Here is a 26,474-nt window from a genome sequence, read left to right as displayed (position 1 = left end):
GCCTGCAGTAGGTCGTTATAGTTGTATAACTACAGATATCGGTACAGATGAATTCTTTTACGCGCTTGAAATTGAAGCAGTTTACCGCGTCGGTAAGATGTCCGTGCTAATGCTATTGCACTAAATTATTTTTATAGAAATTTGGGACGCAAAGCGACTTTCTCGGGTAAGACGGCGGGCGGGCGAAAAAGGCCAATACGTGCAATTTCCAGTTTTTACCATAAATCAGTATAATATTATGGTACATACGAGAATCTAAAAAACATAATAATTATGTATATTACGATTTGTCACGTGAAAAAAGAATAAATATTAAATTATAGTCTATTTGTCTGCATGGCAACCGGTTTCCACGTACATGATTGTCTCCTCGTCTTAATCATATCCGATGTACCAAAACTTGTGTCGTATTAAAAAATAATTAAGTACAGATAGCGCTAACCCGGATTCAATGGTCGAAACATCGAGTAGATTATTGTTTTTAAAAACGTGATCGTGATTTGTATTTCAATTTCACACTCGGTTGGGTTTTAGGAAGGTACCATTGGCGATCACTTGGTGGTGAAGCCCGTGCCGGCCGTATATAGGAGACACGTACAGTCTGCCACCCCGGACGACGAGATGTTCTTGGACCAAGAGCTCCGAGACGGCGAAAACGAAGTGTCCGACCAAGGTTTCCCGCTGAAGTCGCAAAAGTTCGTGGCCCATCACAAACACGTAGTATACAGGAGAAATCCCGATACCGACCGGACAGCGGGAGATTACGGTAAGACACAACGACAATATTAATAAAAACTACCGATTTGACTCGAAATCGTTTCGTTTTCTGTAGCGCTAATGGAACCGGACGCGTTGCCGAGGAGCAGGCGGAAAAGATCGATCACCAAGCGGGAAGCGCCGTACGCCATTTATCCCGAAATAATGGTCATCGTCGACTACGACGGTTACAGGTATGCGCCGCCGAAATTCAGATTCAACGGATGATAATAATAAACTGTTTATGATTTAACACACGATAAATTGATATCTAATGATTTATTTATACATAATAACTATGGTACACATTTTAAACAGAACCATTTTGTGATTTCTATACAGGTTGCACGGGGGAGACAATGTACAGATTAAACGTTACTTTGTATCCTTCTGGAATGGCGTGGACCTCAGGTACAGACTACTCAAGGGCCCAAAAATACGTATAAGCATCGCGGGAATCATAATATCGCGGGTAAATAAAGTTTTAGTATTACAGACAAAAAAATAAAAAATAAAATAATAATATTTTTAACCCTGTGGTCGCGCTCACAGTTTTGGCATGCCGACGCTCTCGTCGGTTTCGATTCCGATCTCTTCGAAGAGAGCTTTTTTCGGTTTCGGACAGTTCTCCAAGATCGAGTCCAGTATGTCTGTACACATACGTTTGCGTTTCCTATACTCTTTAGTAACCGTTTCGTATTCCTTTTTCACTTTTTCTTTATCCTTCGACGACACCACGTTGCCACTTGTTTTGGACATTTTGTCCAATTTCGATTTTAGTTCCGATACGATTTTTTCCATTTCGGACACCTTGCGCTTCGCTTCCTCGGTACTATAAGTGCCCTGTAGCGTTTTCACTTCGATTTCCGATTGTTTGTATTTGCGCTCGACTTCGCGCAGTGCCTCGGTAGTTTTTGCCAATTCCTCGTCGATTAACTGGATTTCCTTTTGGTCTTCTGCCGTCGAATCCGGTTGCACTACACAGTAAATCTTCTGCTTTCCGTTCAACTTCATGAAGATCTTATCTTCCTTCACCAACTGATCGAGCGCTTTTTCCACGGCTGACTTTCCGATACCCTGCCGCTGTAAATTTGAAAACACGTCGTTGCTGCTGAACGGCCTGTTGGCCGTGGCCATGAAATCGTAAACGTTCTTCTTGTCTGACCCCATGTTTGCTGCAAAAACAATAAAAATTTAAAAAAAGGTATTAATAAATATGCAATTTTTAGGCGAGAGACGCCACGCCGTATTTGGAAAGAAATAGGGTCGGTAGAGACGCTATTGACTCGGCGGCTGCACTCACGGACATGGGCAAATACCTGTTCAAAGAACGAAGACTGCCCGTGTACGATATCGCCGTAGCCGTCACCAAGTGAGTAGCTGGTTCTGAACAGTCTATGAATTTACATAAAAAAAAAAAAAAATCTAATTAATCAGTTTTTCAGTTTTTACTTTTTATTAACATCTCGAGTAAAAATAGATTTATTACTTTTACTCCGAGACCGTACAAAATGATATTTGTGTGATAATTTAATATATTATATGGGAATTATAACCGACAACCAATGCATTTAGGTACGACATGTGCAGACGTCGAAAAGGAGGCCGTTGCACAAAAGGAACGGCTGGTATGTGGTAAATAAAAATAAGAGGGGAAAAGTGCTTGGTAGTGTGATACGGGAGAATTTGTACATAATGCAAATTGTCGGTCTACGAACGATATTATAAATTACTTATACTAAACATCCTTCTGGGTACGATGGGACACAGAGTATGTTATTATTGTGGTAGTTGACGGAGCTTCTAACGTGTGTAGATGGTAGATGATTAATACTTTATACCATAATCTATATGATATTATATAATTAATATGTAAACATTTGACGTGTTATAATAATTATTATGATAATTATTATTATTACGAAATATGTTTAAAAAACAACGTATTAGCGGACCGAGAGAAGTGTTATTGATTCCAGAGAAATGACAATTCAGTACGGACTAAATAGCAATATACTGTTTCATTTTCAGATTAGACATGTGCAGGCGACAATACCCACACGATACATGCAACAGGGGTACCGCAGGTATGTCCCTGAAAATCCAAAACACATCAGTGCACTTGTAATTTATTCGGCCCCCATATATCATTTCGTTTTCCTCTCAAACAAATCGCACTTAAAATTAAACATTGTATTATTTTTATTTTATTTTATTTTTTTTTTTTGGCAAACAAAGGTTACAACAATCTTGATTCATTCACTGTCTGGCACTGAAATTCTGAAATTACCTGGAAATTTATGTATTTAAGGTCACCATTATATCTTCTTTTACACTGTTTTATATATATATAATACAAGACAATCAACACGTGTCTATTTTTAAACGCTATCAGCAGAAAATGTTTTTAAGCATTTCGTTATACACACAACCACACACACACAAACGCGCGCTCGCACTTGTATACCACCGAGCACGCAAACGCGTGACATGTGGTAATACGGCTGCGAAACTGGTTAGCTATAATGGTATAATGTCCACGAAGCTTTCTTTGCGGTGATTTGTTTCCTGAATAATCAAATCAATTATAAACATATACATTTGTATATGTTTTTCTAACAAATATTTTATAAGTACTTGCATGTGTATAAAATACATATAAATAAATATATTTAACTTAATCAGCCACTCCGAACAGGTGTACCTAATATTGTATATACAAGGTAAAACGGTTTAACAACATTTACATGCTTTCCATTCGATCAAGTTGAATTAACACTATAATAAATGTATACATCGACGGCCCGTCCGCCGGCAGAGATTGCATGTTAATAATAGTAATAATAATGTTTTGCACTCTTTTTTTGCGTTTGGGTATTAGAAAACAAAACGAAACGATTTTATTTAATCTAAAAAAGATCGAGTGTACTAATCACCGCGTTCACGTGTATAGGATTCGCGTACGTGGGCGGTGCTTGCGTAGTGAACAAACGTCTCGAGAAAGTCAACAGCGTCGCGATCATCGAGGACACCGGCGGCTTTTCGGGCATCATCGTAGCGGCGCACGAAGTCGGTCACCTGTAAGTCCGACCGCCACTATTTACTAGACGGATAAGCCGCAAGACTTGTACATCGCTGCAGGATTTCTTTTCTTAGCAGTGGTGCACAAGTCTTGAATCTGATCACGATCAGTAACCGTATCGTTGTATAGGTTGGGTGCCGTGCACGACGGTTCGCCTCCGCCGACCTACCTGGGCGGACCAGGAGCGGAGAAATGTCGCTGGGAAGACGGATACATCATGAGCGATCTGCGGCACACGGAAAAAGGATTCCGGTGGTCGCCGTGCAGTGTGTCGTCTTTCCATCACTTCTTAAAGTTCGTATACAATATTCATTCGATAAATAAGTGTATATGTGCGCGTAAATACTCGTAATATGTTAAGTCAAAGACGCTATAATGTGCGGTAAAGCGACTTCAACGCTCTGGGAAATTTCCCTGTCATTTGAAAGTGATTAAAACCGTTGCCCGACCGTGACTATTGGCGTTTCTGACCAGCTACTAACTACGAACCGAATAAACATATCATACTGACTGTAGTTTAAACATTTTAGTAATAAAAATAAAATTTAATTTTCCACAGCGGTGACACGGCCACGTGTCTGTTCAATTCACCGCACGAAGACGAGTCACTGCCCAGGATGTTACCGGGAAAACTATTGACTCTGGACGCCCAGTGCAGAAAAGACCGAGGGACCAGTGCCTGTTTCGTAAGTTCACACAATATACGCTCAATATTGAGACAATAAAAAAATAACGTTTGTTTGTTTGTCTTGCAGAAAGACGATCGGGTGTGCGCTCAGTTGTTCTGCTTTGATGCGGGTTCGGGCTACTGCGTGGCGTACAGGCCAGCGGCCGAAGGATCGCCTTGCGGAGATGGACAAGTGAGTACATGAGATAGCAAATTAATATATTATATTACTATAGTCTATGCTATTTCGTTTTCGAAAAACAAAACTCGGTTGGTCGCACATATCTATCGTATATCTTACCTATGCTAATCGTGACATATAAGAAAACTAAGATATTGCGGCAATAATCTTATATTATTCAATAGATTAAATTACATTGAATCAAATTCAAGTCTAACATTCAAAGGTTTAATTTAAAAAATAACGTTCAATTCATCTGCTATAACTATTTATTACTCATACTATAATCGATGATATTAAATTGTATATTTTAATCCCTTTCACATACCGAGCAAAACGACAAACCCGTTCATGTCGAAAATAGTACCCAGCTAGTTGAATTATATAATATAATACATTAAGTGTATTATACATGAACGTTGTACACATTATACGCATTTTAAGTTTTACTCATCGTCGCCACCCTGTTGTAGCATTGCACCAACGGCAAGTGCATAACGGAACACGAGAACATAATACCAGATTTTTCGCAAAACACACCGGCTTATCTGCGCCGGCTGGGAGACGAAGGGGAAGCGACTCAAGACTGGCCGCAGTATTTGACTCCTAACATCACTACACAGAGGTAAAATCAAAAACAAAACCATGCAAGTCACAAACAACGCGTATTATAATAGGTACCTATTACGACGATTCCGGCGACCGCTGCGGTGTAATTATGACGGATCGCCTTAAATCACTCTATATATAAAGACGCACGATTGACGACGATAAGTAACAGTGTGTGTGTGTGTACATTAACTGTTATTAGATCAGGGATGGGCAAACTTGTTTAACAGAGGGTCAACAAGTAAGCCCGCCCCTGGTTTAGATATTCGTTAGCTATTCGTGTATGTTTATAATATTCGTACCGGTATCGCAGCGACGACAATATTATTGTTATTGTAGGTACACCTTATTATATATGACCAGTAAGTACGCTTGTCTCGTACTTACATTTTAAATCGATAAGATATTTCTTGTGCATCACGTTTGATTGGTTGTCTAAGATTTTTATAAGAAATGCGAAAACCAATTAAAATTTAATTTTAATTCGAGACGGCAATTTAAAAACAAATATATATTAGTATTATCGGTTAATGCTTACCTACAGGTTAAGTTTTTCGAAATAAAAACAACACAAATATTGAACCGTTGACGATATAGTAATCTGTACTGGTGTGCAATAACAACACATAATGAATGATAAATGAAAGATATTAATAATATTGTCGTCGTAAAGTACCTAGAGCGGTACGCATTGCGCGCATGCTTGTGTTATATATGTTTATATTTATAATACACGGTGTTCAAAGAAAGCGCGCGTTTTCGAACAAAGCTATTCGGGATGTTAGCGTACCGTAGATGAGCCAAAAATTCAAAATATATTGTAACCGATATGGATTTTGGACTCTACACGGATGCGTTTCACGATGTATTTTTAATCTTTTTTTTCTAAACGTTGAATTTCTTACTCGAAGAATACACTTTTTTCGACGGTAAATTAAAAAAGTAAAAATCAATAAGCTTCGTAAATCCTGAAGCGGGCTATGAATTAAATTATACATTAGTAGCTTCGAGAAAATGTTGGTGGTTTTTCAGATAAATCCATATTATTTTAAGTTCAACTCGGAAAGTCAGAACACAGAATCTTTTCATCACCGTTGATTTGTAGTCGAAAACGCGCGTTTAGCACATGTTTTGTTGTTTGTGAACGTTATATGTTTCCTATTTGTATGTGTACTGTAAATACAACATATTATCACATACAAAGGTATTACACACAGGTTGTGCCACACTGCCACTGTATATTCCCATAAAGCTAACACATGGAAATGGAAACACACAACAGTGGCCCGGCCTAAAATATCACACCTACATATTATTTAATACTAATGAGTAGATTCTAGATATACGCACTTAAATACGATTTTATTTTTTATATAATCAGAGACGGACACGGTCAGATGATCTTTTATTTCGGGGATGGGCATGCGTATATCATCATATCTGGCCCGTGCTACATTTTCAAATTTAGTACTCCAAGATTTAAAAATTTAAATTACTTCATAAAATGTCGTTTACCTGTATTTATAAATTACGTTGTTCGTAGAATGCAGATGTTAATATTTTTATCTGATATGGAACTACAACTGAATTATTAAATATCTTAATACCTTAGGTACCCCCATGCCTGGTAATTACCCAACCTAGGTAATGGGTATAGTAAATAATATATCAGTCTTGTCGTCGTCTTTATAGATACAGCGGACGTATTATACACATATACATTTTATATGAATAGGGATCACTAAACATAATATTAAATTTAATATTGACAAATTTGGCGGCGTTTTAGGTCCGTGTGGAATGACTATTGGAGAACAACCCAAAAGACTATTGCCACCACCACCAATACTAATAACAACCTGCAACCCCGAACGCAAAACTTGTACATTCCAAACCCTTACCAACAACCCCCACAGATAACCACGACTAGCGGAGACACTCATGACGCGCGATTACCGACATACAAACAACTACTACTACAACAACAACAACAACAACAACAACCACAAATTAAACAACTATCACTAGGTAACGGCGACAAAAACGAAGACCCTTTGGCCGCGTTGCTTAAAAACAAATACTACCATTCGGGGCCGCAAGAATTGAAAACCGTCGATCGACCGCAGTCGTCGTCCAAGAGTAACGGCGGCGGACCGTACGGTAAGTGATCGAGTCTGCGCGAACAAGTGCAACAAAATAAGGGGGGCAAAAACCATCCAACACATCGCATTCGATCACATCATCATCATTTTATTATTATATTTATCATTGCGCATACGACGGCAACAAAAAATAATAATAATTTATTGGCTGGAACGAAACCACTTCGCACTATATCTTTACGCCGACGGTCTTCATACTATTATAATATATTACACCGCAGAGAGTATATCCATATATTACGTAATATTATAACATTATAACAAAAAGCTGCACGGACGACAACGCGTCGTGGTAATGCCAGCGCGTCACTTATATAGGTATAGGTATATCTGTACAGTCTACACGTACGCGACATCGTCGAGTATACAATAACTATGTAATGTACACGTATAAATCACGTACGTTATTATCGTTATTATTTATAAAAACGTACCTAATATATTGTATACAGCTGCGGAGGAGTCCGTGTTTGGCGTTATAAAAAATATGTTCGGTCGGATGATATTATATTATCACCGACTCGGTGTAAACCGAAATCGATCCGCACAGGCATTTGTAGCGCGAAACACGGACACATCGATCCGTCAGCGACGATATTATATTAGTACGTCCGACAGTTTCATACACACCTATAGAATACTTAACACAAAATTCCATATTTTTTCAATGACATTTTTACGTATCGATCGTCTGTTATTTTATTATACATATATATATATATATATATGCAATCGCTTGCACGGTGGCAACCGTCACCATCATCGCCGCCGCCGCCGCCGTGTCGACACGCTATAAACGCCTATACCTATGCAGTTCACGCATTACCTATATAATATTATTTATTAAGTACTCGCCTATTATTATTATTATTATTAATAACAATAACACTACACGAGGCGCTGATTTGTATCTATGCTGCCTATGGACGCGATGATCGTTTTCTCGGTCGGCCGGTCGTCGAGTCGTTGATAAGAGGAAAAAAAACTAATTAGTTACTCCGTCAACGACCTAGGGCGAAAAAACTAGGCACCGAGAAAACTCGCGCTGTACGCCATTGCCGATCGTTCGAATTGTACGTGATATTCAAATATATTTGTATTATTATACACCGAACGTATGGCAATACGGCGGCATAGTTATATAAAAAAAAAATTGCATACGAAGCGCTCGAATAACACACGCTAACAGCTTGGGTGGTGATAGGGACGGTTTCATTGTTGTCGTACGTAGTTATGACAGCTAGTCGTCCAACAAACACGCTTGTGTACCGATTATTATATTTTATAGCCCGTGTCAAGGTCGGGTCACGGCCCGGCCTTTTTGTTTGAAAAATGTGGCCGGTACAATTACACTGACGTCATAACTTTATTATGGGTAGGTGTATATTTTCACACCCTCTACCCCAAATTGAATATTATTGTCTACGCCAATGGGTATTGAGGTCACGAAGTTTTGAAATCGCCCGACCACATTTTAATAACTTCGACGTCACTGATCTATAATAACAGAAGTCGGTACAATCTCGTATTCGTTCATTAACAACTAGCACAGCATTTACTGTTATGTTACGCACTTATTATACAATCTAACACAATAATAATATGCATTAATACTGATTTAGCACCGCTAAATTGTGTATAACATTGACAGGGCGATTTTTTATCCGTATAATACAACCAGTCTCGGTCAACTTTGTTTGAATTTAAAATGGAAAATTACGTTTTATATAAATTATAAATATATGTATATATTATATTTAACGTATCACTTACATTTTTTAAAAAAGTCAATTTAAACGTATACTTTTATAGTTTTGCGAGACAGTCGTGTATTCCTCACGACTATTTTAAGAAAAAACATACCTACTTATTACAACAAAATGAATACTTCTTTAAACTGTGTTTATGATGTACATTTAAATAGAACCTTTTATATTTTTCAAAAGGAAACATGCAATGTAGTACACACGGCGATTGAGGAGGATAGGAAATCAATTTGACTACTTCAAATACAAGTGAGAGGGTTGACTTTTAGAAAATCTATAAATAGATAATAAGTAATTTGGATGAGTTTTAGGGGAAAAAAGGCGATTAGTGATTATGTCAAGAAGACAAGAAAGCAATGCATCGCATGTATTATACTAGTATACTCCCTTCTTTTTAATTATTGTTAAAAATGATTCATTTAACAAATAAAGATTTTAGCATTTTGGAGGGTGGGTGTACAGACTGGAGCGACGTATTGACTTGACTACTAACACTTTATCAAAACCCAAAAACTGGTTGAGAAAGAAATAAAAAATCGCCCTTCGTTATCTTCACTATACTTTAATGTCATATACCAGACATACTACTATAAGATAATTATAAAAACAGCAGCTATATACTCGAAAAGTATAGACGAATTTGGAAACATTCTTTTTACAAAACAACACTTAAATATTATATTTTTTATTATTTCCTATTTAGTTAATTACTTTTTTAAAGCATACGTTTTGTACTTTATACTCCAAAGTAGAATATTTTTCTAAAAATCTAGATTTACAACAAAAAAACCCCCATACTCTAAGTTCAATCAGTTCAGATGACTACATCGTAAAACTGTAGTTAGTTTCGAACGTCAACACTTTTCGAGTAAACGCGAGCGTCGGTGAAAACCTATACAACAATATTGCGCACTGCATTATGAAAATCCATAACACTATTTTTCTTTTGCCGTTTCGCCCGCAGCTGACGAGTGCGTGGACCGAGCCGGAGCCATGGACATGCTGGGAGCCGTGTCCTGTTACGACTACCTGTCTAGGTACGGCATGGGACACTGTTCGAATCCGTACATCCGGGAAAACTGTTGCGCCGCCGTCAAGTACGTGTGCAACGGCGGTCCGTCGCGACAACTGCAACCGCTGCAGCAGCAGTTCGGCTGAGTCATCGAGAGAGTGCATACACGCAACACGACACTCGACGCTCGGACGCAGTCTGAAGTTTACCCGTTCCCGTCCCACCAGCCAGCCAGCCCGCCCGCACGTACCTATCGTCAAGTTTTACGATATATATGTATATATATATATATATACACATTATATATAGAGAAAAACAAAAAACAAAAAAAAAACCATATACAATCTCTGTGAGATCAATCTATTATTATTATTATTATTATTATTATTATTATTTATGCATCGTTATACATATATTATATTATCTTATACTATACTCTTTTTGAAAAAAATTATTTGTTTAAAAAATAAATAAATAAATAAGCCACTCATAACTTCAATGTTGTGTTGTGAACCTACGCGCGGACCTAGGCACTAGGCACACGCTACGCGTACCTATATCATAACCGCGGTTGAATACATCACACACACACACACAAACACACTGGAATACGATATTATTATTTATTGCTACTATATATTATGTTTATTGTTTTTTCTGTTTTATTTTTATCATTATTTATTAGTTGTGGTGTGACTCGACGACAAACAGAAATCTTTATGAAAACCCCCCCCCCACACACACACACACACACACGTTGTCCGCATGATATACTCATTCTCGATTCGGAGATATTTTTTTGTGATAAGCCGCCCTATATGATATTATATAACGACATTATGTATTACGTTCTCGTGTTTTGAAATCTTTTTTTATCCGATTCAAATAATATTGTTCCTCGACAACTCTAGGATAAAACTGGACTGAAAAAGATTTCGAAACCACGACATTTATGTGATTCAAAATTTATTTTTGTTTATTTTTTATTTTTATTTGTAATTATTGATTGGGCAAACGCAACTTTTTTGCCCATGATATTTTATTTTTAACTGATTAAGATGTTGTTTAGTCTAAGTATTTTAAGTGACAGAAATGTACATATACAAAAAATATATGATGAATAAGTTAAACAAGTATACTTAGTTTTTTTTGTTGTTTTTATTTGGATACAAATCATTGTAAAAAAAATTATTATACATAGCAGTTATCATAAATAATATTAAAAATGACCCAAATCACCAAAAACAATTAAAATATTATTTAAGTTTAAACTATTCTAATTTTATATTTTGCAGAGTTTTGACTAAGATCTTTAATGTATGGACAATCCTGGAGGTAGGAAAGGCAAAACAATGATTTTCAAACATTTGCATTATTTCCCTTTAGTCTTCTGGCTTGTTAATTTGCTCTTGTACATTTTGAAGTGATGGTTGCTGTGGTACTTCAGCAGTCTCTCCAGGATTGTCTACTCGTTTTTTGCCGACCAAACAATAACTTGTCTAGCGCCCAATCTGATTACCATGGCCAAGCTAAAAAAAAATCAATATTAATAAATAATCACACATAAATATGTATCTGTAACAAAAGTTTTTTATGAGTTCATAAATCATTTTTTAATTGAAAATGTAATATCATTTCATTAGGATTACTATTTTACTTTTAAAAAAATGGTTTACAGAAACTATTAAGAAAAATCTACCCACATTGTGAAATTTACTGAAGATACTAGATTAACAGGTCAGAATGCAATTTACTGTTTTTAAAGATTATATTAATAAATATTTAATTCTCATAAAACCATTAACTAATGGTACACTTTTTGATATATATAAATGCGTAAATACAGTCAAAATAACATTATTATAAATCACATATATTTGTTTATAGTATTAGCCTTGAGTCAAAACTTTCAATTAAATATATGACCTTAATACTATTTTTACAAATTTACAAGTGCCTTAGGCCATGATTTTATTATGCAAAAAAATAAAAGCAAATTATGAGTACCTCAAATGTTCTTTTTAAAATACTTAAATTCACTAATTTTACTTTACATGGATGTTCTTTTAAAAGAAACTTTTAAACATTCCAATATTATTATCAACTTACATCCTCACAGTTCAAAAATGTATCAATAGAATATCAATTTTTAATTTTTTCTCACTGGTTAAAGCATTGATTATAAACTAATAAGATCAGACCATTTTGTCCATTTTAACAACTCAAAAATACATATCTTATTAATTAATAGTTGTTGCTTATTAAATATTTAAAAATATGTATAATTTTGTTTAATAAAAAAAGATTAAGTAATATATCAAAAATAATCAATAGTCACTTTGTCAGATATTAGTGACCTCAAAACGAAAATACAAATATAATATAATATAAAAGTAGGTATCTAAAACAAAAAACATTTAAAAGATTTAATTTTTTCCAATTGTTTTTGATTTGAGTGATCTTGAAATTATTTTCTAATTTCTAATTAATTAATTCAAAGAAATCAAAGATTTAATAGTGAATTAATTTTCAATGTTAACATTTTAGTTATAACACAAGTTAGCTAATTATTATTTTTTTTTTTTAAGGACATCATCAAGTATATCTAAACCTTTCTCATTTGACCTATAATTCTAGAATTATTTTTTGACTAAAATGATTTATAATTTATTCTAAGTATGAAATAATATTATACAGCAATAACTTGTAAAGGGCAAGACTAGTTAATTTATGTATTCTATCCAAATAATTTTATTAAATTATTAATTTTTATAAGATAAATAATTTTAGATTATAAATATTATAACATTAATCAGAAAACTTAAACAGTCTTCAAATATGTTTGTTATTAAGTGTTACAAAATACAAAGTTCAATTATTATTAAAAAAAAATAAAAAATAAAAATGGCATACTAATTAAATTAAAACTGCCTTATAATTAAACTTTTCTTTGATACCAAGTTTTTTAGATAAATTAAACTATAATCTGATGCTACAGAAAAAATAATTCAACAAATTACTACTAACTTAACTTAAATATAATGATATGAATGATATAAAAATAAATGTTGATTCGTGTTTGGTCGCTTACATTTCTTTAATTAAGTTTGTTCTTTCCAACAGTTATAAAATTTGTTGTATTCAATATTTAAACCTAACTAAAATTGTTGTAACCTATTTATTTATTTAAATTCCATATAATGAATTGATATTCGTGTTATATGTTATAATTTTTAATTATGATATTATCAATATCCGATCTTATTAAATAAAATTTTTCTAAACTGATTAATTTAGACTGAAATAATACTGTAAAAGAAAAAAAAATTATAGTTAATATTAATATGCTGTTTACAAGTTACAACAAATATTATAATATTACTTTATATAAATCTATTTTATTGTAAATTTTGACCAAATTTTTTTCTCAAAAAATGTATTTTATTATTTCAATAAAAATTTAAAATAATCTGATAAACAGCAACTATTTATTTTTAATACACAATGATTGGAAAGTGCAAAACATTCTTTAAAAAGTAAACATAAACACAACTCAATAAAGGATCAACATTTACAAACATAAAAAACATTTTAAATAAAAATTCAACAAATACACACTAATATTTATGACCCATCTCAAAATGTTAATGATGCATATTATGCATTATAATCAACTAAATATGATGTAAATCATTAAAATAATTATAAAAATGTACCTTAACGCTGCCAGTATACCAGCTGGCATGATTTTTCCACTATTAAGATAACGAACACCCATTATTCCTCCAAGAACTGCACTCGTACCCAATGAAAGGGCCAAGTTATTAGGATTTTTTGTTGTTTGATATGCACCATACCCAAGTAGTGATCCAAACAACAAACCAGCAGACAGACTTGGAATACTAGCTGTAAACAAAAATATCAATTCAATTACATTTTTAAATAATCTCACACGATTAGAAAAAATTGAATGACTCAAAACTAAAAAGAAACTAAATCCCTTTCATTTGTAGATGTACCACTAAATTGTTTATTACATTTATTCTTTAGTCTTTATAGTTTTGAGTCGTCGACTAATCAACCCATGTACATCACACAACACTATCATGTGTTTATATGAACCATAAGGATATCATAATTTATAAGTACAGTATCCACTTATTAAAAATGAAAGCGTCATACCTGCTTTCGCATAGCCGATAATGCCTCCGGCAGCCACCGTTGCAGCGTACGCAAATCCAATGTAATCGACGGGCATCGTGAACGAAACGCCGGTCGTGTGTTGACAATAAATTTTCCGATAAAAAACTTGCGATTATTTTTTTTTTCTTTAGAATAAACAAGCACCGATAACGACTAAGTAACAAGTTAATATTTTAGATAACCACTCGCTAAAGTTTATTGATTATTCGTACTTAAATCTTATCGTCAGTGACTAGTATTGTTATTATTATTTATTAGTCATTAGTTATAAGGCACTATAATTAATCGTCGGTTTAAATTGCGTGTTTTCCGCATGTATATATATAATATTATGATAATAAGCGATTGGCGTGTAAAAAAAAATATAATAATAATAATAATAATAATAATGTCCATGTGATAATGTATGCGCAGGTACATACAACAGTTGTATTTCCGCGGATGACCTTGGAATTGATAACAGAAATTGTGCTACTATATAGGACGGCTGAATTATCGTTTCCTTTTTACTTCAATTGTGTGTCGTGTGTGGCGTGTACGCACGACATAGTTATAAGTTAGTTCATTTTGCTCAAATAATATCCATCACAACCTTTTTCGTAATTTATTTAGAATATTGATTTTTACTCATTACATATACATTATAGTAAGTGTGTGGTTAACTATCAATAGTTATTTTACAATGCCATACGATATTCCAAAAACTGTTTCAAAAATTTATATACATACTGGAAATGTGTTAAATGCTAATGAATTAACACAAAAGGCTGGTCAAAATGCAACTGAAGAGGTAATAATTATTAAGTTTATATTTAGATACCTAAATTAATATTTTATATTTAACTAGTTGCCTTTATATAATTTTAGGTAATTGAATGTTTAAGCATTTGTCTGTCCAAGTATCCATCACCATTTGCATTAAACGAAAATAATTTACATTTAAAATGTGATGAGTGCTACAACACTGATAATGAAGAAGATTTAGCTCTCAGAACAAGTGTCAAGATTTTTCTTACCACAAACGAGGTGGATGTTTTGGAAGATTCGTTAAAAAATCGTAAGATACTTATTCATTATCTAGTATTGTATTCTATTTAATAGAATTAATAGAAATAATAATTAATCTAATGTTTTAGTTTTTAAAGAATTGAACGAAGAAGTTGTAGATTCTGTAATTTTAGCATTTAATCATGGTAAAGATACCTTGTTAGCAGATTTATTAACTCTGTGGTCTATACTTGAAGGATATGTTAACCAACAGAAAATCACGCGTATAGGTGTGAGTGACATTGACACAGATCTGTTCATTTCTCTGTACAATAACTCAATTGTAAGTTCATTATATTCTATTTTGTATACTAAATATTAATAAATTGTTTTGATCTTAGATTAAACCAACAATTGTACAAATTAATTTGAACTCTTGTTGTGTTGTACCAGAAGCCCTTCAAGAATTTACTAAAGATAATGAAATACAGTTATTGACACACAGTGATTCGAAAGGTATTTTTTTTAGTGTATCTAAATATTAAAAGTATGCTTATTTGCAATATAATGTATATACATAGAATTTATAAAATTATAATCATTAGAGCAATTTAAATGTTTTTAGAATATTTTATCATTTCTAAATAATATCTTATAAATGTTAACAAGGTTTATAAAGAAAAATATATTTTGAAATAGGTTTTACATATTTATTTATTTTTATAGAGAAAGAAGTATAAATACCTAATATCATAAAATGAAACATCTGTATAATTATTACATCCAATATTTTATATATAGTATATTGTAAATATTGTGATCAGATATAAAATCCAAGAATAAAAATACATTTTAAAACTCTTTCCTAAAGACAATTAACCAATATGTATACTATCTTAACAATTTATCCAGTAAAAGAATGCGCCAATTCTGCATAACCCCCCTGCATTACTTCATGTGCAGAAAAACTGATTTTGGTTGGTCTGTGACGCATTCTCTTACTGGACAGAATATATATATATATATTTTTAATTGGTTACTCTATATTTTCAATTTATATTATCAACTATTATAACTAATTTTTAATTATAATTTCAATTCTACATATAAACTTATTACATGAGTTTTTTACAATAAAAATACTTTGAACTAAATACATTGAAAGTATAAAAAATATTTGTAAGTATGAATATTGAAAAAATAAAACTTTAAATACAAACATGTATTAATAATATGTGCTCTACAGACATAATTTCAATAACAATATATCTTGAATTAATATATATTGGGTTAAACCATAAAGGATAAATTAATAATCAAATTATAAAAAATCATCAATATATATTATTTTGTAATATATTTAAAAAATTAGGACATTGCATATAAAAAGAGTACTGTTCTATGAAAAACAGTAAATCTGGTCACCATAATTATACATATACTTATTACTGTTGATATAAATAGGATATGTTTAATTTCGGTTATAATAGAATTTTGCTATTTTGTTAATTTTTAACAGGTTAAACTATAACTGTCTTATCATTAGAGAATGGATAAATATGCAAACAATATGCAACATTCTTTGAAATAGATATTCAAGATGAAAAATTAACTAATTAAATAGGTATGCATAAGTATCTAAAATAAAAAAAAATATACTTAAAATATGCTATATAAATAAAATTTATTTTGAATCTATGATAAAATTACCTAATAAAATAGTCTTGAGAACAATGACAAAATTTAATAAAAATTAATCACCAATTAATTAAATTCAATTTTAAAAATTAAAATATTGTATTTGTTTATTAAATGTACAGTTGCAAATTTGTACTAAAATAATAAACAAATAGTTATGTGGTAATACATTTTTAAAAACCATCACTTTTATTTTGCTAAGATGTGTTTCATTTACAAATAAGTATATTTTTTTTATTTTTCAGAAATTTTACCCCAATCGTGCTTAGCTGAAGTTTTTGGTGACCAAACTGAACTAAAACAAAAAATACCTAAGCTCGAATGGATGATAAGATACCTAACTCATGTAAAGTGCAGAGGAGTTTTAGCAAGTAAAGGGTATATAGTATGTCTTAAAAGATCATAGAGTGAATCCACGTGTCTGGAAGGCTAATGATGTATACACACATTTTTTTATTATTAAAAAAGTTTATGAATTTTATACTTTTTTCTTCAAACAAACTAAAATTGTTACTAAACAAACTAAATAAATTGTTATCATAATATTTTTATACTCTTGTGAAGGCATCTTAAGGTCTATAACTTACACAAATATTTGTAACCTTGTTGAAGTTATGATAGTTACATACTTTTATGAATTATATAACTATCCTAAATGTTAATAAACTAAACATAAAAATGAATAGATAATTATTTAATTTTATATTTGATACATTAACACAGAATTAACATTGCATACATTTTTTATTGCAAATAAATTGCTAATTTGATATTATTGTAGTTTAAATATTACTTGATTGAAATTATATAAAAGTTAATTATTTGTTCTAAATTATTTAAGTAAATAAAAATTAATATAATAATTAAAAAATATATCAACCGGCCTTACTTTAACTAAAAATATTGAAACAAAAAAAAAACAATTCAAATTATTTCTCAAGGTTACGTATAGAATACATTTTACTTGAAAAACTGAAAAATACCTTTTAATGCCTTATTAATGTTTCAAAGTTTAATTATTGTTATTTTCACAAAAGCTTACTTATGTGATAAATCTCAATAGTGTTGGCACTCTGTATATATCTTGATAAATAATAATACAATCCACACTGTACAACTTTAATTTGTATTTTATCAGTAAACTATATATTTTAAGGGTGCTCATAAGATAAAATCATGCGAGATTTATAAATATAACTTATGCAAATTAAAAATTATGATTTATAGTATACTAAGGATCAATAACATTATGCAATATGTTGAATACCTATACGGATTTGTTAAATTAATAAAATTGTAGATACATTTTAAATAAAAATGAATTATGTGTGTTTGACCTATATATTAAACATAAGGATAGTGCGGCACATAAATTATTGTATTAGAATATTATAGCATTTTTCAAACTTGTATTTTAAAAAAGTAATGCCGTAGAATAATTAGTATAATTGAATAATATGCCTTATATATTAATGAAATAATTACAGCTACTATACTCTATCTTTTATAAGACTAAAGTTAGACAGCAACTGATTTTAGTGTGGTTTGATCAAACTATACTTCTCATTAATCGGATTTTATTGTCAGCTATACTCCACTTAGGCCACTGAAAGAGCGCTTTTGGGTGGTAACCAAAAATGTATCCATTCTTGAGCATTCCCACCATTAAACTCTTTAACTGACTGCTGTAGTGGTAGAGTGGGAGTAATTTGGGTACAAAACCGCGGAGCTCAATCATTTGTATGCACAAAGGAGTAGCGCTCTCTCAGTGGCCAGAGTATACCATTTATTACAATGGGTTCCAGTAAACACAAGCTAGGTGGTTGTTGGAATAATAAGATAATGTTCTCGAGAACGTGGCACTCACACAAATTGATGAAGTGTACTGAGGTATATCAGACAGATTATAAACTATAGTTGATAATATTTTAGGATAAGTATAAATTAAAATCAACAGCATTACATACCAAAAGTAATATGTTTGCATAAAGAGATTTCTGATATATGTAAAAAGTTTTTGATCAAACGTTATACACTAATTTATATAAATTAAAATTATTTTAAATTGACATTAGAACCCAATATCATTATTTTTTTTATTATGATCATTCCTGAGCAATTGGTTACCTACCACAAAATTAATTTAATTTAATCTATATATAAACTATATTTTTATACATTTAATTATGATAATAATAATTTATAACCTTATTTATAATAATAAATAAATTATAAATTTATTAATGAAAAAAATAGTTGGATTTCTTTGAGAAAGCAGATAAATTATGTCTTCTAATGACTGCTGTTTCAAGCTAAAATTTTAATCTCATTTTTAATTTGAGAACATTTAACATTGGAACACATTGGAACTATTAAAATATTGTCATACAGAATAATATGAAAAATGTTCATAAATAATTTACTTAAATATTTTTAAATTAAATAGGTATCAATTTGTAATGAAATAAAAATATTATTGTTATTTTAAAGTTGTAACAATAGTAGTTTCGGGAAGTTGTGGGAGAAAATACATGTATTTATATTAAAAATTAACTTAAACTTAACTACAGACTTTATAAACGTAATGGCCAACTAATATTGTTCCTAATAATCATATAAAAACCTCAAGAAGGAGCTTTTTTTTACTTAGGCAGGTATTTTCTAAAATCAATGCCTATACCAACCTTACATTTCAGGGGGGTTGAACCCCTAACCCCCCTATATACGCCACTGACAGGATTTGTACAACTTCACTTTCACATCCTTCCTAATCCAGACCAAAATTAACTATGAAGAAGTATTCCAAAGTATTCCCAAGTGTGAAATCTAATTGGAAAGTGGTCCACAAATTGGAAAATTAAAATCAATACTAAATAATCTTTCTTCACAAGTTTCTTTTACACTTTCAAAAAAAAAATATACATATTTACAACTTCCAAGATCATAATTCCTTTGTCTCGAATTAATATAATTCTACACAAAAAACGTTAAATACTCGATTTTACTTAGAGCACCCCGCTATGACAAGATAGTAAAATACATTCTCATTTTAAAATAAACCCCTTACTTCTATAAAATGACATTGAAACCAATTTGGATATATGGGAATGTACTAAAATAACCCATTTAAAACATTTGGGTACAAAGTTTCTTATCAATTTTAATCCGATTAATCATATCTCCTCTTTGATTTGTCTCCAACCAAGCTCTCTACAACGATTTTCACATTGAAACAGATGAAACATAGTTAAATCATATTATGAAAAGTTCCACTCAAATTCACTAATCTCAAGCAAATTCCAGGAAAGACACTGATGATCTTTTAGATTAACAAATTATTACTATCCTGAGTTCTAGGTTGTAACTCTGAATCTATTAAGAGTCCTGTTACTAGATAATTTACCTACTCTCGCTTCTCCAAGCATTGCACTAATTTACTTTAAGCTTATTAGCTTATTGAATATTTGTTTTATACAGATTGTAAATGTGATACATATTTAAAAAAATATATAAAATATATTATAAAAATATAGTTGTTTTGTTACACATTTGCTTAATCATTTTATTTAAATATCAAGGATAATAGATAACATAGGTACTTAGTACTTACTTCTGTATGTATTTTCACTTGAGCGCATTCAACATAGAAAATTTGTAAAATAAACAACTTCAAAAATTGCGTTAAATTTTCTTATGAAAATTCTTGACATGTACAAATTAAATAATAAAAACCGAGTTAAAAATTACAAAAATGAATCAAAACTGATATTTTAAGAACATTTATAAAATATTAAACACTGTTTAGTTACTTAGGCTTTCCATTTCATAGAAACGTGGAGCGGATAGACGAATGTCGGACAAAAATAAAACAACATATGAAAAATGTAACACTAATTTATACTACTTTATTATTATTATTGGTAATGAGTTTATTATCATGAATCCCGATTTTGGCGCGATAAATACAAAACAAAAATGGTTTCCGCGTTAACTCTACTCCGAGTAGGAATTCGGTCGCGATCCCAGGTTCACTGATAATAAAAAAAAAAATTCACTTCGAAAATTGTAACATACTCGAACAATTTCAATTGGCAAAATAAACTATTTTAGAAAATATTTCGTATTTTATTCTCTGCACAAAACGAAATTTCCTCAAAAACGAATGCGTAACAATGTTGCCAAACTTAAACTACAATTGATCCACAACTGAACAACATTGTAAAATAGGTATTTTGTTTGGTATCATTTTTAGACTTAGTATGTTCGACTTTGTAAATTTCTTGGTACTAACTACAAATAATTTTTTTTATACTTAGATATTTTAATACTTCTTTAGTACCTAATACATACTACTTAGTATTTAATATTTATCAATTTATTATTACTATTTTATTATGCGTGCAATAAGTTATTTATACCTTCCGCGTCGATTCGAAACAATTGAGTACTTATTTGTTTAGTTGGCTGGTGCCAGGCGCCACACTTGTTGGCCCCTCGGAAATCATCTTAAGCCTTTTAACTGCTTTTACATTTTAGTTTTGTTAGACAACCTATGCTTATTTAATGCAATATGAATGAATCGACGGCAATAGTGTACCCAATAAAATATTAAACCAAAAACGAGTGAGTATTTGGATAATCTCTAGAATTTAAATACCGGATAAAACGCACGGCATATAAAAATAATATAATAAAGGCATTTTATTTAATAATAGTTATAAAGTTTAAAATAATGAATTAAATATAAAAGTATACCTCTCAGTGCTGAAACGTAATTTAAAAATGTATATATAGAAGGTTACAGAAATAAGAATATTAATAACAATTAACTTTGTAATTTGTTGATATATCTCATTATAGTTGTGTAAACATTTACATTTTTTCTTATCTTTAAATTTATTAACTTAAGAATATCGTAATAAGTGCTAAGTGTACACATTTTTAATCAATATTTTATTTCTGCATTAATATATATATATTTTTTGCAAATTACTAATTATAAAAATAATTATGTTTTTTTTGTTATTAATAGGATTATTATTTATCTAGTCAAAATAACTAATGCACGTCAGCATGTATGATTAGAATTATTATTAATTTATTTAATTTTTATAAAACTATGCCTTTTTACATAAGTGTGTTAGTTATCTTAATATTTCACAGAAATATTCATTTTTTTTTCTTAACAGTGTACCTAAACAATTAATACACTAATTTCTCAGATTTTATCTACCTATATTATTTTATAATTGTTTAGAAATATGGCTGAGCTGGATAGTGAAGATAGTTCAGATGGTACGTTAGTTATTGATGAACCGAATTATGATAATCAAACAATTGAAATATTAGATGATTCTGATTCTGATTCTAATGTGGAAGTTGTTGAATTAAATGATGATATTGAAGATAATTCAGACGTGGAAGTTGTTGAATTAGATGATAATGTAAACAATAATTCGGATGTGGAAATTGTTGAAATAGATAATCATGTAGAAAATGCTGCTACTTCATTGAATCCTTCAGGTTTAACCTGTAAACCCTGCTCTAGAGTATTTTCTACTAACAATGATTTACTCAATCACATCAGAAAGTTTAAAGGAAGAATAGGAGGTTGTACCAATATACCAAATAATACATTTACTAAAAGGAAAAATGTTGAATGCCCAAAATCTGAATGTTTAATAAAAAAGAAACGTGGCAGGCCTCCAAAAAATAATAATATTACTGTTCCTCCAGTTCCTTTACCAGTTCTCAAACCTGTTCCTAAAACTATTCCCCTAAATCGTCCATCGATACCAGAATTAATACCAATAATATTCAAGACTGTTACCAAACCTACTACTGAAACCAATAAAACTATTTTACCATCTCTTAGTCAAATATTAGTTGATGAAGTTGAACCAGAATATCCATGTACAGTGTGTGGTGAAGTATTTCGTCATAATATTGCTCTTTTATGTCATTTGAATACTGAACACAATAATGAAACAATTAATAAAAAGGATGAAAACAAAGATAAAAAATCAACAAAATTGGGTGTAAAAAAACAGATTATGAAAAAACATCATGTTAATGAAAATAGGCAAATAGAAAATTGTGAGCCCATATCAGACACTGTTGATTTAACACTATTACCAGATTTGAAAAAAGACAGCTTGATGAATAGAATGAAATCGTACATTAATACTTCAGACAAAGGTCAAATAACTTGTCTTCTATGCAATATAGAATTTAAAAATACTAAAAAAGCATTAGCTCATGTCGAAGATAAGCATATAATGGATAAGCTAGAATGTGGTTATTGTAATATGAAATTTGTTTTTCAATTAAAACTAAGAAGTCATATGGCAAAAAGACATAAAGTTATTGGTGTGTACAAATGTGATAAATGTTCAAAAATGATAAATAACGAAGAAAAAGTTTCTCATTCAGAAGAATGTAAAGGAAAAATGAACCCAATAATAATCAAAAAAGAAGAAATGTCTAACAGTTTATAAATTTAAATAATTATTTAGTGGTAAGTAAAATGTCAACAATCTAATACCAAAGTAAAAACATACTATAAAGTTTTTATTTAAAATATATAAGTAGTTATAATACTTGAAAATATATATAAAAACAGTGTAACGCCTTTGTGTCCGAGTCCTAAGGGCATAAATATAATTATATATATATTATACATAATATAATGCGTTAAATGAAAGCTAAACATTTTATTTTAGAATTAGGGAAGTTAAATATGTAGTTGAATGTTTAGTTTTAATTTTGTATTTAAAGTCAGCATTTTACTTCTAAAAAGTCGAGTTAGGAATTCTGTGAAAATGAAAAAAATATTCAAATACTGTGTGTTTCTTTAACAGAATTGATTTATAACATTTTACTCTAAGATAGTCATGTAATTATTAAACATTCAATCAGTATATCCATTGTCCAAGTGTCTTTAATAATAATAACGATAAAGTAGTTTATTAAGTAAATCAATTAAACGTTTTTTTTTGTAATGTTCATGGATCAAAAAGTATTTATATTAGTATCTACATGAATATTTACATCAAATTAGTTGTAAACTAAAGTACTTGGCATGTCTAAATAACTAAATTATATTCTGATAATAGTACTCAGTTTCAATATTATTATTAAATATTTTTGTAACTTTGTAAGTAACTGCATTGAATTACAAACGGCTCACACATATTTGGTTGTAGTTGGATATAATTGATATAAAATTAAAAATATTTTAACTGAAACTTTTGTACATTTTAATTACTTAAAATATTGAGTCACTTGATGTTTAGAATGTTTTATATGATAACTATGGGAAAACAATAAATATGGTAACCCATTTTATGAATAACTAAATTAAATTAAATAATATTTAAGGAATATAACCATTCTTTGTTACAACTTGCTGTCAGTTTTTATATAAGTTAAATAAATGATATATTATTGTAATACTAAAAGTTATGCAACTAACTGTAGAATTTATTTAATATAATGTTTTATTAAAGCTTATGGGTAACATTACTTTTAGTGCTCAAATTTTAGTTATCATATTATTTTATCACCATTTAATAAGTGGGTAACTCAAAACTAAATATTTAGATTTACAAATATTGAAAACAAAACAGTTATTTAAATACATTTATGAATAACGATCAAAATGTTTCACTTATAGTCAAATGATACACAATAATTTTTAATTCAAGAAAATAATTTAGTTTTTTTTACTTAAAAAACATTATTTTATAAACATAAGTTCAATTTAAACTCAATTATTTTGATAATTTTATCTCATAGAAAAATATTACATCATAACTTTTAGGTGAACAATATCACTATATAATTTGAGTTGTATTAATTTTCTACTAATATAATATATTAGTAAAACATTAATAAAACTTTGTTATAAAATTATGTTCCTAATGTATTTATTTGTTTTGTCTTATGTATGTCCTATGTTATTTGAGTTTTGTTAAAATAAGAAGAAATTATCAAAAAACAAAAATTCAGTAACATTTTTATGTTTAGTAATTTTATTTAAATAATGAGCAATTTGTATTTTGCATGGAATAGAGCATATTAATTTAGTTGAATTATTTATTCTACATTTAGAAACTATTTTATTATCCTTAGTGGTTATTAAAATAATCTCAAAAATTTAAAATGTAGACATTTATCTTTATTAAACTGTTTTTCTAATAATAATTGTTAAACCTTGTGTACCTAAAAAAATTAAGTACTACCATTTGAAACACATTTTTTAATTTCATTAATGATAAAATACTGGCTCAATAATAAAAATTGTATATAAAAATAATAACATACATATATTCATATTTATAGCTGTTCTGTGTTAAATTTTAATGCTACTAGGGTAACAGAAAAAATGTAAATACATATTATAAAAACAGTCATTTGTTTTCACAAGTGTAATTTAGTAAAGTTTCTACTCTTTAGGTGGAAGCACCTATTTAAGTTAAAAACAAAAATTGCCCATTGTGCATAATTGATTGAATTTTATTGTATAGTCTATATCACATTAATTTGCTAAAGATTAACGTAAAAAATTTATGTTCCTGCCAATAATAATTATTTCTATGATGTGAACTATCACATACACACATATACACAAAATAATAACTAGGGTTAGGATGTTTTTGATTTTGCCTATTTTTTTTAGGTTTTCTAATAGCTCCCATTCTTGTATAGAAATTTTTTCATAATATCCTTATTCAAAATATCAAAATTTCATTTTGCATATAATGGCATGTTTTACCATTTTTTTATTTAAAGTGTTTTCTGTTTTTAAGCACATATTTGACGGTTTTCAATGCAAAATGTTGAAAAATACTGTAATTTTATATTTTATTAATCTGAAATAAGTTTGATTATCTGTATTTTACATATTATCACTTATATATTATTGAGAATTGAATATGATTATACGGAGTAAAGGTACCTACTTAAATATATAGGTATTAGTACCAAATAAACAAAGATTTACAACGGAACATTTATAACAAACAATAATTATTTAATGCAACTCTTTTAGAACATTTTTTTTTTAATTTTGTACTCATATAGGTAGTAAATAAAAAAATTTAAAAATGTATAACAGACTTTAATAGTTAAAATAACGAGTACATAAAAATAGTACTGACCTAATTTGTTTATATTCAATTAATAATTAAATTTGACTATTTATTGCATTTTTATTTTGTACACATTTCTTTATTTTGTAATGCATATTAAACTGTTTTTTAGTGCATAAGTGCATACATATTTGTACATTTTTTAGTGCATAAACATCTTAACTCTAATAATAACCTTGTAAATGAGTAACATACAATA

General features: G+C 30.0%; 4 protein-coding genes across 8 annotated transcripts in view; 3 read left to right on the top strand and 1 right to left on the bottom strand.

Moving 5' to 3' along the window:
- The window catches only part of LOC113555626 (A disintegrin and metalloproteinase with thrombospondin motifs 1), a 49,035-nt gene extending 38,050 nt beyond the window's left edge, over window positions 1-10,985 (top strand). Inside the window, exons 6-17 of one of the 2 annotated variants that reach the window (XM_026960091.1) lie at window positions 535-766; window positions 833-950; window positions 1,099-1,228; window positions 1,986-2,128; window positions 2,788-2,843; window positions 3,710-3,836; window positions 3,968-4,132; window positions 4,398-4,524; window positions 4,594-4,698; window positions 5,160-5,311; window positions 7,085-7,455; window positions 10,188-10,985. In XM_026960091.1, the coding sequence (XP_026815892.1) occupies window positions 535-766; window positions 833-950; window positions 1,099-1,228; window positions 1,986-2,128; window positions 2,788-2,843; window positions 3,710-3,836; window positions 3,968-4,132; window positions 4,398-4,524; window positions 4,594-4,698; window positions 5,160-5,311; window positions 7,085-7,455; window positions 10,188-10,381 (1,920 nt within the window). In that variant the 3' untranslated portion in view covers window positions 10,382-10,985. Of the gene's footprint in view, window positions 1-534; window positions 767-832; window positions 951-1,098; window positions 1,229-1,985; window positions 2,129-2,331; window positions 2,385-2,787; window positions 2,844-3,709; window positions 3,837-3,967; window positions 4,133-4,397; window positions 4,525-4,593; window positions 4,699-5,159; window positions 5,312-7,084; window positions 7,456-10,187 lie in introns of both variants that reach the window. The other variant, XM_026960096.1, reaches the window with a different exon arrangement.
- Window positions 1,076-21,235, bottom strand: LOC113555656 (transmembrane protein 14C). Of its 4 annotated transcripts, XM_026960150.1 has the most exons (4): window positions 20,734-21,010; window positions 14,418-14,591; window positions 13,952-14,141; window positions 11,413-11,764 (listed from the first exon to the last, which is right to left on the bottom strand). In XM_026960150.1, exons 2-4 carry the CDS (start codon window positions 14,491-14,493, stop codon window positions 11,701-11,703), a joined length of 330 nt encoding a protein of 109 aa, XP_026815951.1. In that variant the 5' UTR covers window positions 14,494-14,591; window positions 20,734-21,010; the 3' UTR covers window positions 11,413-11,700. The 4 variants fall into 4 exon arrangements, 3 of the variants coding, with proteins under 3 accessions (XP_026815933.1, XP_026815943.1, XP_026815951.1); XM_026960142.1 differs by lacking the exons at window positions 11,413-11,764; window positions 13,952-14,141; window positions 14,418-14,591 and adding exons at window positions 1,078-1,931; window positions 2,076-2,151 and having other exon boundaries at window positions 20,734-21,221; XM_026960132.1 differs by lacking the exons at window positions 11,413-11,764; window positions 13,952-14,141; window positions 14,418-14,591 and adding an exon at window positions 1,076-1,931 and having other exon boundaries at window positions 20,734-21,235.
- On the top strand, window positions 14,933-17,806 carry LOC113555646 (glutamate--cysteine ligase regulatory subunit). Its single transcript, XM_026960122.1, has 5 exons — window positions 14,933-15,228; window positions 15,306-15,495; window positions 15,575-15,768; window positions 15,827-15,941; window positions 17,369-17,806. Exons 1-5 carry the CDS (start codon window positions 15,121-15,123, stop codon window positions 17,527-17,529), a joined length of 768 nt encoding a protein of 255 aa, XP_026815923.1. The 5' UTR covers window positions 14,933-15,120; the 3' UTR covers window positions 17,530-17,806.
- A 143-nt stretch (window positions 21,236-21,378) lies between the features above and the next one.
- On the top strand, window positions 21,379-24,602 carry LOC113555641 (PR domain zinc finger protein 10-like). Its single transcript, XM_026960108.1, has 2 exons — window positions 21,379-21,746; window positions 22,381-24,602. Exon 2 carries the CDS (start codon window positions 22,385-22,387, stop codon window positions 23,618-23,620), a length of 1,236 nt encoding a protein of 411 aa, XP_026815909.1. The 5' UTR covers window positions 21,379-21,746; window positions 22,381-22,384; the 3' UTR covers window positions 23,621-24,602.
- Window positions 24,603-26,474: the final 1,872 nt, after the last annotated feature.

Source organism: Rhopalosiphum maidis, chromosome 4 (assembly GCF_003676215.2).
Source record: "Rhopalosiphum maidis isolate BTI-1 chromosome 4, ASM367621v3, whole genome shotgun sequence".
Classification (NCBI taxonomy): Eukaryota; Metazoa; Arthropoda; class Insecta; order Hemiptera; family Aphididae; genus Rhopalosiphum; species Rhopalosiphum maidis.
The sequence above is the reverse complement of the archived record's forward strand: the minus strand, read 5'-3'. Positions and strand labels throughout refer to the sequence as shown.

Excerpts from the sequence above, each read along its gene's own strand:
- LOC113555646 (XM_026960122.1), top strand. The coding sequence starts at position 15,121 with ATGCCATACGATATTCCAAAAACTGTTTCAAAAATTTATATACATACT. Across the intron at positions 15,229-15,305 it reads GTCAAAATGCAACTGAAGAG|GTAATTGAATGTTTAAGCAT; the intron begins GTAATAATTATT and ends ATATAATTTTAG. Across the intron at positions 15,769-15,826 it reads CTCTGTACAATAACTCAATT|ATTAAACCAACAATTGTACA; the intron begins GTAAGTTCATTA and ends TTTTGATCTTAG.
- LOC113555656 (XM_026960132.1), bottom strand. The coding sequence starts at position 20,761 with ATGCGCTCAAGTGAAAATACATACAGAA. Across the intron at positions 1,932-20,733 it reads AAGTGAAAATACATACAGAA|CAAACATGGGGTCAGACAAG; the intron begins GTAAGTACTAAG and ends TTGTTTTTGCAG.
- LOC113555641 (XM_026960108.1), top strand. The coding sequence starts at position 22,385 with ATGGCTGAGCTGGATAGTGAAGATAGTTCAGATGGTACGTTAGTTATT.